At 39.1% G+C, this 18,220-nt stretch overlaps 1 protein-coding gene across 1 annotated transcript in view; it reads right to left on the bottom strand.

Annotated features, from left to right (window-relative positions):
• KLHL14 (kelch-like family member 14) overlaps positions 1-18,220 on the bottom strand; it is a 155,750-nt gene that overhangs the window by 6,373 nt on the left and 131,157 nt on the right. The window contains exons 5-7 of the mRNA XM_006889162.1: positions 11,264-11,342; positions 1,426-1,616; positions 1,181-1,339 (exon numbers count right to left, since the gene is read on the bottom strand). Coding sequence (XP_006889224.1) covers positions 1,181-1,339; positions 1,426-1,616; positions 11,264-11,342 — 429 coding nt within the window. The remainder of the gene's footprint in view (positions 1-1,180; positions 1,340-1,425; positions 1,617-11,263; positions 11,343-18,220) is intronic.

Raw genomic sequence — 18,220 nt, forward strand, 5'->3', positions numbered from 1 at the left:
GTAAAATATCTCAGAGCAAATGAACAATTTAAGTGTTTTATTCTCAGTTGAATGATTTCCTGTGCAATAGTCTTTGAAACCCAATGGAGGGTCAGCTATGAGACCAAACTCAACGCAGGCCTTCTAGACCATGATTTCTAGAACTACGATCTGAATTAACATTTTCATACCATTGAATTATGGTAAATGAAGCCAAAATTCCCTTCTGGAAAAGTCCCAAGACATATATAGTACGTGTTGTGACATGTTGTGTCAGACTTTTTTTTTTTTTTTTTACATAATTTTGTCTTTTCCACTTATCACAATCATCATGTTTTAGTGTTGTTTGTTTTTGTTGTTATGCGCCACCAAGTCACTTGGGAGTCATAGCAACCCTATGTACAATAGCCCTGATACCTGCTATCCTATGCCAACTTTACTTCCTCTGATACATCCATCCTCATTAACCCCAGCCACTGAATCAATCCGTCTCAACAATGGTCTTCCTCTCTTTCTCTGTCCCTCTACCCTTCCAAGCATGATGTCCCTCTCCAAGGACTGCTCCATCCATTATCACCACAAAACAGTTTTAGTAATATATTAAGTGGGAAGCAGAGAAGTCAAAACATAGCTCTAAAATACTATGCACTGTCGAAAAAAAAATAAAGTTTTATTTTTGAAAGCAAATAGCTTGAAAATCATAGAAGTTCAGATAATCAAATCTTAAAGGAAACAATTTTAAATTTAGATACAAAATTCTACCAAGAAAGACCACGTGTTAGTGTCTTTTAGCAGTCAGAATTAAAGTTCCTTGTGGTTACTGTTAGAAAAAGTTATTTTTCTGAGAATAAAAAAGAATCCATTACCACCACTTTGGTGACGGGCTAATTTATTTCAGTGAATTCACTGCTACAACAAATTGTTTGTGCTTTACCGTTATTAATGTTCCTGTTTTTTACTTTTCTATGGAATTCATTATTCATTTCTTTAATGTGCTGGGAAACTTAAAAAATATTTCTATCTGCAGAAGAAACAAAAGAAATGCTTGCCCAGGGATACTGTTAATTTATACAGAGTAGAATTTATTTGGTCAACATAGTTTTTACTTGGCTAACTATGATTATCTAACGAGAAATGCCCTTAGCAAGAAACGCAAATGTTATTGTGATTAAAAAAAAATAAAAAGAAATAAAAGGAGGACCTTTCAAATGATTTCCCCCAATTGCATACAAGCGATCATTCATTACAGCCAGGGTGTGGATTGCTCGCTTTGTGTTCATGTCTTGTTTACGAGCCCACACGTCCATTACCGGATCATAGCAGTAGAGCCAGGGGACATACTCTCCATTGTGAACGCCCCCTGCGAATTAAACATAGACACATAAATCAAGAAAAGTGCTCTGGAACTGCGTGAACTTGGAAACGGAAAGTGGAGTAATCACTTGCCTGAAATGTAGATTTTCCCGTTGTGTACTGCGCCTGCGTGAGCGGCCAGAGGCTGTGGCAGCGAAGATACATAACGCCACTCATTGGTTTCTAGGTTGTAGCACTCCACACTGGACAAGTAGCCGGTTTCATTCCTTCCCCCAATGACATATAAATGTTTGTCCAACCGGCATGCATAGAAACTGGCTCTTCTGTAATGAAAATAACAACCCACCGTACATTTAATCCATTTAATCACAAAAGGAAAAAGGATAAGGGTCACTTGGTTAATCAGGGAAAGGACACACCTTGTGCTTCAGAAACAGAAACTTTTAGCACCTAAACACACAACCATCTTGTGATACTGAGATAATGTACAGCAATCATATGTATTAACCATATGGCTGACGCTTGTGATCTGAAAGTCATAGCAAAGAAGAAAATCATCAGGTCTTTGTTTCAGCCCTTTTTTTATCTTGTCTTTATACACTGTTAAAGTGCTCATTAATGTTTGGGATATTTGGTACCTTGTAAGGCTCACATAGCTTAGTGAGACACAGTGAAAAATGAGGTAGATAATGTAACAATAATAAATTATCTTGACATTCACTTTCTTTATGGCCCTTCAAGGGTCATTGTTCCCAATTTATAAGAGAACTACATCATCAAAATTTTTCTTCAATGATCATTTTTTTCTTTTTCTTATCCCTCAGGACTACAGCAAATAGAATAACTTTTGTGAATTGGACACAGTGGTCACATTTTGCTTTTTTATGACCAATTATATAGGGATCTCACCTAAGCAGCTTTTGATGCTAGTGCTTAAAAGGCTGGAGAATACTTTCTGAACCCATTTCCATGACTTGAAACACTTTCAAAGGCAAAAGATTGAAGCTATGTGAAGGGACTGGGTAGAGGAATAAAGGGTCGGTTATGAACTAGACCAGGAATCTGGGTGTGAGATACTGAGGGCCTGAGTGACAGTATCAGTAGAAGAAATGGAGAAAGGCTTAAAGGGATTTTAAAGGAATCTGTATATCTCGGTAACTAGTAAGATACGGAGACTGAGGGAGACTGAAGGTTCTGAGTGCTCAGTAATGTGGAGGTAGTTTTTTGTTCCAACAAGGCTGCACTTGTGGTAGCTCTTCTCTGAGCTTCATGATGCCGCCCAAGGATGATGAGAAAAAGAAAGATGCCAGAGAGTTGAACTCAGCGAACAAATCCAGGGACAGGGCCAAAGAGAGGTGGCCCAAAGGCAAAGTTTGGGACAAGCTCAATAACCTACTCTTGTTTGACAAAGCCACACATGACAAACTCTGTAAACAAGTACCCAACTATATGCTTATAGCCCGTCTGTTGTCTCTGAGAGACTGCAGATTTGGGGTTCCATGACCAGGGGTGCCCTGCAGGACCTGCTATGTAAAGAACTTATTCAAGCTGGTTTCTAAGCACAGAGTTCAAGTAATTTATACTAGGAACACCAAGCGTGGTGATGCCCTACCTTCTGGTGAAGATGCATGAACAGGTCTAAGCAACTGTACATTTTGAAAAAGAAAACTTTATTCAAATCGAAAACAAACAAAAAATGTGGAAGAAAAAAGATTAGTGTGTACCTATAACCATGTTTTTGAACTTATGCATTGTTTTCTTACTGTTGCTCCTAGAATAATACACTTCACAAGGCTAATATATAGCCCAATAGTAAATAGTTGGTTTTGCTAGGTGCCTTGAGGTTGAGTATGACTTATAGAGACCCTATTAAAAGAAAATCTGAGTCCTGTCCTACACTGTGCCATCCTCATTATCTCTGACATTGTCACTGTGTCAGTCTATCACTGAGGGTCTTATTCTCTTTGTTAATTCTTCACTTTTCTGTGCATAACATCCCTTTCTAAGGAATGGCCCTTCCTAACAACATGTCCAGAGTATGTGAGGCAAAATTTTGCCAGCCTTCCCTCTAAAGAACTTCCGATTTCACTTTCTCCAAGACACAGTTATTTGTTCTTTTGGAAGTCCATGGGACATTTACTAATCTTTCCCAACACCAAAACTCAAAGGTATTGATTCTTCTGTCATCCTTAGACATTGTCCAACTCTCAGATACATAGCAAGTAATTGAAAAAGACCATGGCTTGAATCAGGTGCATCTTGGTCCTAAACTGACATCATTGTTCCTTAGTATGTTGGGAAGACTGACAGATTTTCCCAATGCAATATATCCCATCACTTCTTGTACCGAAACTGTTTATTGTGGATGCATGATGAAATTGTTGACAACTTTAATCTTTTCTCCATCTATTATGTTGTTTTCTATTGGCCCATTGGTGAGGATCCAATAAATATGTTGTAATCAAGTGTCAAGCCTGACAGAGAACATATGCTCATTTGCTGAGCTGATGGTCTCCAAAATATTGACATCAAAATTCTTGGGCAATGTCAGTAGCAAGAAGGGGAGCCTTGTAAGTTTGTCTCAGGTAAACTTATGGGGCTTCTTTGACTAACATTTTAGTCTCTGGAGTCTGATTGCCTGGCTATAGTATTTAATAAGGGTGTAACCTTTGACCCATAACTCCTCTCAGCTTGAGGTTGTTCATTTGTAACATGAGGATAAAAAATAGTATTTTCCTCAAAGGGTTATTGATGAACTTAAATATAAAGTGTTTGTAATAGTGTCTAACATTTTGATTCTCAAGAAAGATCAGTTAATATTATCAAGGTAAGAAAAATCAGATTAAAGATGCTTTCATATGAACTTTTGCTAATGACATTTAAATGATGGCTAAATTCTGTACTGTCAGTATAAGAGATGTATTATTATGTTTGTTATTAGGTGCTGGCAAGTCGACTACAATCCATAGTGTTCCTGTGAAAAAAGAGCTGAACCTTGTCCTATCCTCTGCCATCTTCTGAAGTAATGTTTTGTTGTAGATAGTGAAGTATTCTGTTGTGGCATGTTTTTATTTGTTTTTTTCAAAAGGCTCATGAATTATTAAGTATATTTAAATATAATACTTCAGTTATGTTTGTAGTTGCTGTGTATGGTTAAGTTGGAACCAACCCACAGCTGACCCTCCAATGGGGTTTCCGAGGCAGTTAATAATTGCACTGGAGGAGACTGCCCATCCTTCTCCTGAGGAGCAGCTGGGGGATTCAAACCATATACCTTCTGATTGTAGTGCAGCTTCTTGCCACCAGGCCACCAGAGGCCTCTTTTTTTAAACTCTCTTTATGTCTTTGAAAGAAAAATGTGCTGTGAAAAATCTGGGATGATGAAAAACAAAGAGCAGGCGAGTCAAATTTCAGACCACAGTGCAATAGAATAAAACACTACCCAGCCCAGCGCCACCTCTGCAATTGTTTCTGTTTTTTTAATACACCATCCACTGTTGCAGCCACTGCGTCAACTTTTTAAGAAAGCAGCAGACTGACTTCCATAATAGTTGTACCATTTTATGTTCCCCTCTGCAGTGAATGAGAATTTGCTTTTTGCTGCCCTGTTGAACCTTGCTAATGTTTCTGGGGTGAGATAGTTTGATATTTCTTTGAAGACAGATTTGTTTGTTCTTTTAGTAGTCCATGTTATATCCAATATCCTTTCAAAGACAGCAGTTTTCCCATGATCGCCCTTACGCATTGTCCAATTTTTACATGTGTATGCAGTGACTGAAAACACTATTGTTTGGGTAATGCACACTTTAGTTCGCAAGGTGATGTCCTTACTTTTGTGTGTGTGTGTGTCCTTGCTTTTTCATATATTAAAGAGGTCTTTGTCACAGATTTGTTCAACGCAATGTGTAATTTGATTTTTTGACTGTTGTTTCTATTTTTTTAAATTGGTTGTCAATCCAGTAAAACTCGTGATAATTTACTATTTCCTCCATCTATCACATTGCTGTTTAGTTGCTTATTGATCCAGTTTTTTATTTCTTTATGTTGATGTATAATTCATATAGTAGATAGTAGTCTACTATCTTCATCTGTGCTTCAAGTCCTCTATCTTTTCAGTAAGAAAATTCTGTAGCCTTCATATAATAGACTGTTAAGGAGTCTGCTTCTAATTCTAAATGCTGCACTCATCTTCCTAGACTAACTTCTCATACTATATTGACTCAGCACATATTCTGAATAAAGATGGTGACAAAATACAACTCTAAGGTACAACTTCCTTAATTTTAAGCCATGCACGATCCTTTGTTCCGTTTGAAGCACTGGTTCAGTAAGAGCATAATTAAGCATTCTGGAATTCCCAGTCTCAGATGAATAATTTGTTATGATCCACAAATATAGAAGTCTTTGCATAGTCACTAAAACTCAGGTAAACATCTATCTAATATTTGTTTTCAACGTAGGTCCAAGTGACATCAGCAATGATATTTATCCTTAGTTCCATATGATTTTTCTGAACCCGGCTTGAATTTCTGATAGTACTCTGTGTATCACTGCACCCATTTTTAAAATTATCTTCAGCAAAATTTTGCTTGAAGGTGATACTAATGATATTGTCAATAATTTTGGCATTCTGATGGATCCGCTTTCTTTGTGATAGGCTCAAACATGAATCTCTTCCAATTGGTTGGCCAAATCTCTTGGCATAGACTAATGAGCACAGATCTTTCAGTCTTTATTCATTTATTGAAACATCTCTATTGGTATTTTATCAATTTCTGGAGCCTTGATTCTCAAAAATACCTCCAGTGCAGCTTGAACTTCTTCCCTCATCACCAACAGTTCTTGATTATATGGATTTCCACCAATTCTTTTTGGTTTGTTGACTATGGTAGAGCACAGTACTGTACTAGTGTCTTAATCTTCTCAAGGTTGTATGTTCCGTTTAGAAGAAAGACTGATGTCTAACATTGATAAGAGTAGGAAGCCCAGAACATTTAATTGTGCTCATACAAAATCTATACCTAGACCAAAAAGCAATTGTCCAAATGGAATAAGCGAACACAGTTGTTGTTATATGCCCTCAAGTCACCTGTGACTCATAGCAACCTTATGTACAATAGCTCTGAACCTGTCCTGCTCCTGAGCCAATCTCACTGTCCAACATAACTGCCTCTGTCACTGTGTCAATCCATCTCATCCAAGGTCTTACTCTCCTGCATTGTCCCTCCACCGTTATCAAGCATGATGTACTTCTCCAATAGTTTCAAATTAGGAAGTGGGTGCATAAAGGTTGTATCATTTCTGCATATATATTCAATCTGTATGCTGAATAAATATTTTGTGAAGCTGGATTCTATGAAGAAGAATCAGTTCCAGGTTCAAAGGAAGACTCATCAACAATCTATATTATGCAGATGACTCACCTTTGCCTACTGAACATGAGAAAGACTTTGAAGTGCTTGCCATAGAAGATGAAAGAATAGATCCTTCAATATTTATTACATCTCAACATTAAGGTGCGGGGGAGGGGGCGGGGGGAGTCCCTACCACTGAGGTAGGGAAAATCATGATAGATGGAGAAAGGATTGAAAATATTAATGAATTCAGGACATAAGGAGACATAATGATTTGAGTAAGGCTACTGTTAGGGACCTTCTTCAAAATACTGAAGAGCAATGATGCCATTCTGAAGACTAAGGTGTGCCTAATTGAGGTCATGATCTTGTCAATCACTTGCTATGCAGCTGAGAGCTGGAAAATGAATAAGGATGACAGAAGAAGAACTGATGCCTTTGAGTTGTGGTTTTGGAAAAAAGTACTGAATGGACTGCTAAAAGAACAAACAGGTATATCTTGGAACAAAGTGTAGCCAGAGTGCTCCTCAGAGGAAAGAAAGATAAAGCTTAATTTCTCATACTTTGGACATGTTACTAGAAGAAGATATTCCTTGGAAAGGGATATAATGTTTGGAAGAGTAGAGGGAGGGTCAGCCAAAGAAAGGAAGACCTTCAATGAGGTGGATTGACACGGTGACTGCAGCAATGGGTTCAAGTGTATCAGACAAGGTGAGAATGGCACAGGATAGGACAGGATTCAGATTTGTTGTCCATAGGGTCACTATGACTTGTACTTGATTCAACAGCACCTAGAAGCAACAATAACAACAACAAAGTAACACAGATATTTCTTTCAACTGTTGTCACAATAGTAGGGTAGTAGCCCTCATGATTCTATGACTGGTCTTGGAGCTTCTATAATAATTAATTTCGTTATTCCACCAACAAGTGCTCTTTAAAATGCATGGTCTCTGTGAGTAGTCAAGTGTCAACAGAGAGTTCTCTGTACTAGTTTAGGAGAGAAAAATACCTGTTAGTCATGTCAACTCCAAAAGCCCTCTACTGAACTAAGTTTGGGTGTTGATGAACAAGAGAGTGACGTCCCTGTCATCTCTGGATTGCTTTTTATCTCGCCTGAATTACCATTGTCTCATTTTTCCAATCTCTTTCCCCACTGTGACACGAAGTTTCCCTGTCAGAACTTGCTCTGTGTAGACACAATGTTCTCTATTTGATGCTGTGTGTGTACTCCTAGCTTTATCCACACAGTGTCACTGTTAGGATCTAAATGGAAAAAAAGCACTAGGTTTCACTTTCTGACCGAAAGTGCCTTTTTACGTGGAAATTCCTATAGAAAGGTTTTTGAGCTCTTGACTTATTTCCCCTGTGTTCCTAAAGGGACGATTCACGGAATGCACTAATAGAAACACTGGATAGTTAATGGTCTGTCAGCAGCTGTGAACCTTTGCTCGAGGGTAAAATTTTACCATACCAGGTCTCTCCTGGGACTGGTCTCCTGGCTGTCCTTTAGGCTTCCCTGGGGAAGAACTAACCTAATTTCAGCTAGTTTATTTTGAAAGGTTATCTATGAACTCTGATAAATGACAATAGATTTAGAAAGAATTCAGTCCTTTTGTTCATAAGGTTGCTATGAATCGTGCTCAACTCAATGGCAATCAACAACAACGGTGATATTACACTATATGTAATTGAAGTTGTCCGTCTTTTCTTGTTGCCCTATCCCCAGCCAGAGCAATAGTCAATGTTTGAGGTAAATTTAAGCACTGCTAACAATGCTTTGAATTCTGTTTAATACACAAATCTTTACTGACCCTTAACATGGTTAGCATATGGCCCCCGTGCCACAAGTCTGAGTTACCCTAACCTGTTCTAAGCTAGAATTTTAAACTTCCATTATTTGATTAAGAACATCTCCACTACCACTAAGAAAAACTGTTTTGTTTTGCTTTATTTTTAAAATATGATTTCTTGTAAGACAGCTACAAACAACAATATTTAAATTTGGAAACATTTGAAATGTATTGCTTCAAGCCTTTTATTTATTCTGTGAAAAGAAGACTTTTTCGCTGTTATTGTCCTCAACTTAGCCCCCTCCCCTCTTTCTTTGGACTAGTCACACGATTTTCACAGGAATGATGCCTGAACAGTTTTTGAGGGTGTTTTTTGTTGGGGTTTTGTTTTTAAGGGAAAACTTGTTACTAAAACATTTCTGTTGTCTTGATCTTTCATTTTTGCCTTCTCCCTCATGCTGCAGGGTCAGATACAAAACCTGGGATCAAAACAATTTACTATCAACACATTTAAGTTTATATTTTTGATTAATCATTTCTTTTGATAAAATATATAACCAGCAAGCATGCAGGTCATGAACTGGTCCCCTAGTCTGGTAATAGTAGGGATCATTTTTACTCGTTCCTTACTGAATATACAGTGTCTCCTGTACTTTCATTAGGGTCCGTCAAAGGCCCTGACTAGGTTGGTGCCCTTGGAATCTACTGAATACTAGAGAGTAGGTTACCCCACAAGTGACTTAAGCTCCTCAAACAAGTACTGACTTTTCAGCATAAGTCAATCTCTCAGCATTTTGATATCTGCAAAATAAAAAAAAAAATTAAAAAAAAGAAAGGTTTTGTGGGGAACTTGTCAGAAGACTGAGTTATGAGTTATAAGAAGAAAAACTGAGTTCATGTTTCCGGAAGCTTTGCCAAGCTAAATAACGTCGACTCGATTTTAATTCCCACTTGTCATTTGTAAACTCCCAATTAATCCGCACTGATAACAGCTCTGACTTGCTGCTTGGAATGGAAGCATTGTCATGACAGCAGAATTTCATTTCATGTTATGGATTGCCGCCTGGGTCAACCAAGCCACAGGAGATCCCGAGCTAGAAGATTGACCGGACATTTGTGAGATCGGCCTTTTCCCACTCAGCTCTGTAAGGAGCTCTTTATTTGGTCTATCGAGTTGATTGTTCTAAATCTAAAAACCTCCTTCTTTTACTAGGGATCTGACATGATATACCATAATGACTTAGAAAGAAACGTTAAACAGTCCATCCTGTCATCGGTGGCTGCCGGGCGCCGACGGACCATGGCAGGTCTTTTTATCAGGTCAATGAGCTGCTAAAAATTGTCTAAGTAGGACCCTGCCATGATAGGCCATAGCGCCTCAGAGGAAGTCATTACAGACTATCAAGTAAACAATACACATTTTTTAAAAAATTACTAATTAGGTTTTGCAGCAACACTTCCCATCCTTAGGGGCTCTACAGTGAAATAATTGACCACGACGTGAGTTATGCTTCCCAAGCCGAAGGCGTGAAGGTTAATTATCATGGTGTTCAGCCCCCAGGAAGGGACCCTTATGATGGGATGCTGACACTTCAAACGTATCATTGATGGTTATTTTCTTAAAGAACGTTTGAAAGAAAACTTTTGTGAGTGGTTTTAATTAAAGCACAAAGTTTTGTAGCTGCAGAAACAGCAAGTAAGAAATAACCCCTCAAAAAGAGAGACATGAGGTGCAAAGGATAAAGACATCAGGGTACTACCGGCTCACTGAGAAGCTTGTCAGGATAGTAATTGATTTAGTACAATTTCTTGGGGTGTGCAATAGATTCAAGTACATTACAGATATGTGCAGGTGATACTGGCCAGGCCCAGGTACAAATCTGTCGTTCATAGGGTTGTTGGGAGTCATAGTTGACTCTATAGCATCTAACAACATTTGTACTAGACAGTCCTAAAATTATATGGGCTCTTTTTGGTACACATTGCTTTTGTTTTTTTAAAGAAGAAAAGCATTGTTTATTTTCTTTCAATCTTATTTCCACTTTTTAAAAGACTGAAAAGACAGTTTAAGACCATTCGGTGGTTGTTCTGATTCATTCAAAGGCCTGAGCAGTGAGGACTGAAGACCAGTCTTCAGTTGCAGGCCGAGCCCTCCAGCCTTCAGCAGAGAACAGCTGAATAGGTACACAGGGCACCTGCACACCTTCAGACCAGTCCACAACCTCAGGATTTAAATGCGTTAGCACCAAGAGCAGCAGCATAGCTAGTGTTCTGCTTGCTTACAAAATACCAATGTAGCTCCTTGGAGGTAAGGATTCTGCAGCTCCATCTGACATACTTTGGACATGTTGCGAGGAGGGACCAGACCTTGGAGAGGGAAGTCATGCTTGGGAGGGTGGTGGGACAGTGCAGGAGAGGAAGACCCTCGAAGAGATGGGTCCATTTAGTTATTGGGGTCGTGGGAGTAGGTGTGTCAGAGACAGTGAGGTTAGCAAAGGATGGAGCAGGGTTTAGGGCTCTTGTACATAGAGTCACTATGAATTGCAAGCAACTTGACAGCACATAACAACAACAATGAAGTAAAAGAAGTCAAGTGGACCCCTTTTTGTTCCATTATGAGGACAAATAGTTGAATTACATGACTAGTTTTCTCCACTGAGTTAATCAGGCAGTTAATTTAAAATCGGCCAAACCAGACTTCGTATTTTGCCACAGACATCTTTCACTAACTGTCTAGCGCCCCTTGTCATGGAAAACCATTCAGAATCTATGCTTCCTGGAAAGCAGCCACACTTATTTGAGACACAAAAATGAAACACTTACCTTTCTTGCATGGGTGGAAGTTGAATCCAACTATTAAATCGAGGATCATATCTGCTGACAAAATTGGTACTATGTTTTCCTGCAAAAATAGATTTGACACTTAGAACTTAGATATCTTTGTTAGTCTAGATATTTTATAGTACTTTGTAAGATGGCTCTGTTCTTGGGTTTATAAAAAGCAAATTACACACAAGGAATGTCTCCATAAGTCAGGAAAAGGAGAAACGTGCTACCTCAGATGTTTCTGTTTTTATTCCTTCCCTCTTTTTGTTTTTCAAGTGAGTTGGGGTTAAAAAAATTAGTCAATACTGATAAAAGCAAATATATTTTGCAAACTAGGTTTATCACAGGGTTAGGATAAAAAGATCTGAGTTTTTGGTTGTTTTGTTTTTGGATTTATTTTATTTCATTATTTTTTTTTGTGAACAGTCAAATCAGATCTGAGTGGTACAGGAGGAGAATGTTCCTCCTTCTCCAGCAGAGCATCTGGTGGATTCGAACCGTGCATCTGTGAGATTGCAGTTGCAGCTTCTTGCCACTAAGCCACCAGAGCTCACCGAGTTTTTGGTTTTTTAAAAATCTTATAAAAACATAGAGCCATTGTTTAAAAATTAACAATTCCAGGGACTATCTTGTGCCTTTTTTTTTCTGGTTAAAAAACTTTCACTAATGGTTCAAGAACTCGAATAGTGGTATAATCTGTTCTCTTTCCTTAGAAACAACAGCAATTTCTACAATAAGAGTTGGAGTTAGGACACTAGGTTTGTCTCATGCACGCTGTCTAAGGTCTGGGTGTATATTTGGGAATGCACAGTTGCTGAGATGTATCACAAGCTCATTTGCCAAAGTGGGAAATAAGAATCCTTGGAACTAGCTAACTAGCTTATCCTCTCTGAGTTTAGGAAGCACAAAAATACCTCCAAGGTATTAGAATGCACCTTCTTTTACATACAGATTGACATCAAAGCAAGAAACAGAAGCAAACAAGTGTATTACATTTTGCACGTACCACCTGAGATGATGATTATCTAAAGCACCTGAAGCTTCAATTCTAAAAATCTGTTTATATTCAAGTACATGTAGTTAAGTACTGAAATATAAGCACCAAACTTCACCACTGGGGTAAACCCATATGGTTATATATGTATGTGCTTATACACATAACTAACTATTGGTTGCACAGGCATATATATGGAATACCAATTATATGTTTGAAATGCTCTTGGCTATGGAATATATTGATAGGTAGGACAAAGCGGCTGTCTAGAAATGAATAAGCAAACATGTAATGTTAATCTGAGGACTGTTTTAAAGAAAAATGAAGTAGAGTTGGACAGGGGAGACCAGTTTAAACAGGGTAGTCATTTTCTTGATGATATCTTCTGCAAATCATTGAAGTATTTATACTTCAGAAATGAGCCTTTCAGGGAGTGAGGCAGGAAAGCATGACGTCTTAGACTTCTGAGGAGGTAATCATGTTCAAGAACAGCAAGAAGGCTGGGGCGACAGCACAAAGATCAAAGATTTCACGGTCAGAATGCAGGGTACTTGTAGGCCAATGTGGGGCTTTGCATTTGGTGATGAAAGCACAGGAAGCCATGAGAAGAATTTGAGCAAATGAAGAACAAGTTCTAATACATCTCTTTAAAAGATCACTCCGGCTGCAATGTGAAAAGGAGATCCTAGAGAGGCCACCAGGGAAGAAGAGGTACCGTCAGGAAGCTATTAGAATCGTCAAGGCAGGGATGATGATGGCTTAAACTAAGGTGGAGGGGGTGAGACATGGTTGGTTTGGGATATATTGTATGGGCACAGACAATAAAACTGCCTGAATGATTGAATGTTGGAAGGAGAAAAAGTGAGTAAATAAGGCTGGCTACCAGATCGGAGGTTGTGCAGCTTTAGGAAATGAGGAAGATAAGGGAGACTTTCCCAAGTAGAATGGGGGCCAGAGAAAGGAGTCATGAGCTCTGCTTTGGACTCAACCTTAACAAACTACAGCATCTCAAAGTGGTAATGTTTGGTAAGCCGTAATACCCCTGAAACTGGAAATTTTAGAGTCATTATCCCAGAGATACTATTTAAAACTGTAGGACAGATGAAACTATTTAGGAAGAAAGTATGAAAACAGAAGATCTGGGGATGATCTAGGCAACAAGAGGAAAGTCATTTTCTAAAAAAGGAATAGTGAGAGATAGTAGAGAATGTAAAAGAAGCTGGATATCCTAAAAGCCAAGTCAAGAACTGTGTCAAAAAAGAAGAAAGTGAGAACAACTGAGATTTGACCACGAAAATCAGCAACATTAAAGCTGTTGGCCTTTGAACATGTTTCTTCAGCTGATTGGAAAAGGTGAGTCTGATAGGAGAGAGTAACTTCATTTAAGAAATATTAAGATGTAGGAAAACAGAGGTGAGAGGATAGGCAATATTACTTTGGAATTGTGTTATAAGAAAGAAGCAAATTTTAACTATAAAAGGCAATACCAAAGGAAGATTTTATTTGCTTGTTCTTTAAACTGGGAAATAATGTGGAATCCTTAAGTCAGCAAGAAGAAATTAGGTATAGGCCTTACATTAGAGTAAAACAAATAAAGGGCATAGAATATAATCGTGATGAAGATAAGTTAAAAAGAGAGTAGTAGCCAGATGAATATTTTATATTCTTATTACTATTACTGGCCTAGAAAGCAAGACCAACAGCTAGGAGTTTTAGAGAAGGAAGTTTCTGAGGAGATAGAAGATTTGAAATAGCCATCTCTCAAGGGAGGGAGAAAAAAAAAGATGGGGTTATTGTGTGGTTTTAAATACCTAACGTGTAGTTGCTCAAGGGTAGGGAAGAGGTGAAAAAGAAATGGATTTAACCAGAACTGAGGCTTTGTTAAACAAGCACCGTATGAGAGAGGGGGTGGACACAGCATTGCTTGTTGGCGTTGGTTATAGACTCTAAACACATCAAGACACAAATAAGGATGTGAGAGGATGATGGAAAATGAAAAATTGCTGGAGTTTAGGAGGAAAGCATTTCAGAAAGGTGGAGAAGTCATTTGTATTGAAGGTCTAGAGAAAAGAATGCTGAACTATTGAAAATGTTGATGAAGATGAAAATAAAATTTGAGTTTAGGCAAGTGGTACACTAATGGACAAAGACAACCACCCAGGCATGACCATGGGAATGGGGGTGAAGTCGGGTGGAAGGGAGGCATGGCAGGAATTGGGAGTTTAGGATGTTGCCTTATCAGCAAATGAGGTGTTGTTATGTGCTGTTGAGTCACCTGCCACTCATAGCGACCCTATGTACAACTCTGAACCCTTCCCTGTCCTAAGCTAAGTCTCATTGACTCTGACATACCTACCCACATTGTTCCAGGTACCAATCCATCTCATTCAGGTCTTCCTTTTCTGTGTTGTCTCTCCACTCTTCCAAGCATGAGGTCCTTCTCCAAGGATTGGACCATCCTGGCCATGTGCCCAAAGGATGTGAGATGGAGCTTCAAATTCCTAGCCTCCAAGGAGAAGCTTGTTTTCACTTTCCCTAAGACAAACCTGTTTGTTTTCTTGGCAGTCCATGGTATGTTCAAGACTCTACTCCAGCACCATAACTCAAAGACATTGATTCTTCTCCTGTCATCCTTAATACTGTCCAGCTCTCTGATACATAGCAAGTGATTGTGATGATTGCAGCCTGGATAAGGTGCATCTGTTTCTAGATTGACATTGTTGCTCCTCAGTACTCTGGAGAGGTCCCTGACAACAGATTTTCCCAGTGCTATTTGTCTTTTGATTTCCTGACTGCTGATACCAAGAGTGGTGATTGTGGATCAAAGCAAGCTGAAATTGTTAACAACTTCAATCTCTTCTCCATCTATCCTGTTGTCAATTGGCCCAGTGGTTGGTGTAGCAGAGAAAAAAAAATAGTGATCCAGGGGCTAAAATCACAGTGAAGGGGTGGTATTACCAGAAAAATAGTGGACAGCTCCAGAGAGTGGGCATCAGGTGGTGAGATCTGAAGATATCTTTTAATGTGGTTTGGGTTTGAGATGTTTGGGATAAGCATTGAAAAAGTATGAGAGAGGTCAAATGCCTCCAATTGTGTGGTATGTGTTGTCTGTGAGGGAATAAAACATCACCCCCTAGAGAACGTGTTTGGGAATGCAGTCTTCTCCGGTTCCAGTTAGAAAGATACACTGAAGGGACAACTCAGAATGAGGGCGTTTTTCTTTTGCTTTTCAAGGAGAGGAGCTAATGGGGGTGGGGGAGGGGAGAGGTGAAGGTAGGGTGGGTGAGGAGAATGGTGCAACAATGAATGAATAGAATTCCAAAATCTCTGTAGATGTTCATTAAAATGAAAAAAAATTAATTTAATTAAAAAAATAGCAAATAAAAATAAAGATTGTAGGGGACTTTGTTAATGAGACCACGAGTTTCATGGACCGCATTGGAAGACCTGAATGGTTGGAACTGGATGGTAAATGAAGTATTCCCTGAGAATATACAAGGATGACAGTGGGTATGGATTTTACACAGATAGGCTCCAAGGAAAGGAAAGAATAGACCTGAAATGAGTTAAAACGGATTTTTGTGACATTAAATAGAAAGAATATAATCCTTGCTAGGTTCCAAGGTTAATTCCAGAAAACATCTCAAGATCAATGTTGTTAGCAGGAGGCTGTGCCAAGGTAAATGGAGGACAACTAAGTGGCCAACAAACTAGGAGAGATGCGTATTTATTCCATTTCAAAAACAGGTGATCCAACAGAGTATGGAAATTATTAAACAATATCACTAATATTACAGGCAAGCAAAATCCTGCTGAAGATTATCCAAAAGTGACTTCATCGATAAAGAACTACCAAAAATACAAGCTGGGTTTAGAGGAGGCTGTGGCACTTGGGGCATCACTGTCAATGTCAGATAGATCTTGGGTAAAAGTAGAGTGTACCAGAGCCATGTCTATTTGTGTTTCATTGATTAAGCAAGGGCATTTGACTGTATGACTCACAACAAATTGTGGCTAACCTTGATAGCAGTGGGAATCCCAGAAGATTATGGTCTTGTGAAAACTATAGTTGGATCAGGGAGCAGTCATTAGAACAGAGCAAGGAAACTCTGCATGGTTTTAAAATAAGAATGTGGAAGGGATGCATCCTGTCTCCATAATTTTTTCAATCTGTATGCAGAACAGATCATTCGAGGAGCTATACTTTAAGAGGAGGAATGTTGCATCAGGATTGGAGGAAGACTTAACAACAACAACCTGCATTATGCAGATGACACAAACTTGCTTGCTGAAGCTGAGGATGGCCTGAAGCATTTGCTGTAGTCTTTAATATGAACTGAAGCTCAACATCAAGAGAATGGAGATTTTTCACCACTGGGCCATTGGAAGCATCATGATAAGTGGAGAAGAGATTGTGATTGTTAACAATTTCAGCTTGCTCAGTTTCACAATCAGCATGCTTCGTGCCAGCAGTCAGGAAACCAAAAGACAAATTACAATGGGGAAATCCGCTGTCAGGGACCTCTCCAGAGTGCTGAACAGCAATGATGTCAGCCTAGACACTAAGGTGCACCAGATCTAGGCCATGGTCTTTGCAATTACTTACTGTGCATCAGAGAGCTGGACAATGATTAAGGATGATAAAAGAGGAATTGACGCCTTTGAGTTGTGGTTCTGGAGAAGAGTATTGGACATACTATGGTCTACCAAGAGCACTAACAAGTCTGTCCTGGAGATGGTGAAATCAAGCTCTTCCTTGGGGACAAGGCTCTATCTCACATACTTTGGCAGATAGCCTGGAAGGATCAGTCTTTGGAGAAGGACATCATGTTTGGAAGGGAACAGTGCAGGAGAAGAAGACCCCACATGAGATGGAATGACACAGTAACAGGGGTAATAGGGATAGTTGTGTCAGAGACAGGGAGATTGGCTCAGGACAGAGAAGGTCTCAGAGCTACTGAACAGAGTGTCTCTATGAGTCATAGTCGACTTGATGGCACATAACAACACAGCAACAACTATGCCCAAGAATATTTCTATATAAAATTTTACTTTGTATTTCCATTTTGAAGAAGGCATTTGTTCATTCTTAGCAATGAGGCACTATATGCCTTCACAAGCTGAGTGGTGGTGACAGAATCTAGCAATGTTCACTTCTGGTCATCAGGCAATGGTGCTCCTTGGGTGAGATGGATGTGAATTAGAAGAGTCAGAAGAGATAGGATTTGTGGTATAAAAGAGGAGTGGGGGGTGGAAAAGGAAAACTGCAGGAAGTTCTGGAAGTGGTGACAGAGATGTAGAGGGGATAATAAACATTAGAAGGAGTGAGGAAATGCAGATAAAATGAAGGTTATTCTCTCTTTCCTTTGTCTGCTTTTGAGGCTCTTCCAGGAGCTTGAAAGTGAAACTGTATAGAGTGGAGTTTTACACTCCTGTCTTCTCCAGTTTCTTTTCATCCTTTTAATTTCCTTTCAACTCTTCTCCTACTTCTTCCCTGTTTTGTGATTCCTAGTTACCAGATGCCATTGTTGACTAGCACTTGAAAGAAGTGAGAAACGGGATGAGAGGTAGCCATTTCTGGTTGGCATGGAAGGAAGAGAGAGGAAAGGCATTCGCTCATAGGAGCTCGGTTGTCAATTAGTGACAAATCTAACTTGGTTCTTAAGTATAAGAGAAGATATAAAAATATGTTGCTATTGTTGTTGTTATGTGCTATCTTGTCACTTGTGACTCACAGGGACCGTATGTACAAAAGCCCTAAACCCTACTCTATCCTGTGCCAATCTTATTGTCTCTGACACACCTACCCCCATTACCCCAGTGTCTGAATCAATCCATATCATTGAAGGTCTTCCTCTCTTGTGTTGTCCCTCCACCCTCCCAAGCATGACATCCCTCTCCAAGGACTTCCTCCCCTTACAACATGTCCAAAGTATTTCAGACAAAGTTTCAGAATCCTT

The sequence above is a fragment of the Elephantulus edwardii genome, unplaced genomic scaffold (genome assembly GCF_000299155.1).
Source record: "Elephantulus edwardii isolate Elephantulus edwardi_28Jun2011 unplaced genomic scaffold, EleEdw1.0 scaffold00076, whole genome shotgun sequence".
Lineage (NCBI taxonomy): Eukaryota > Metazoa > Chordata > Mammalia > Macroscelidea > Macroscelididae > Elephantulus > Elephantulus edwardii.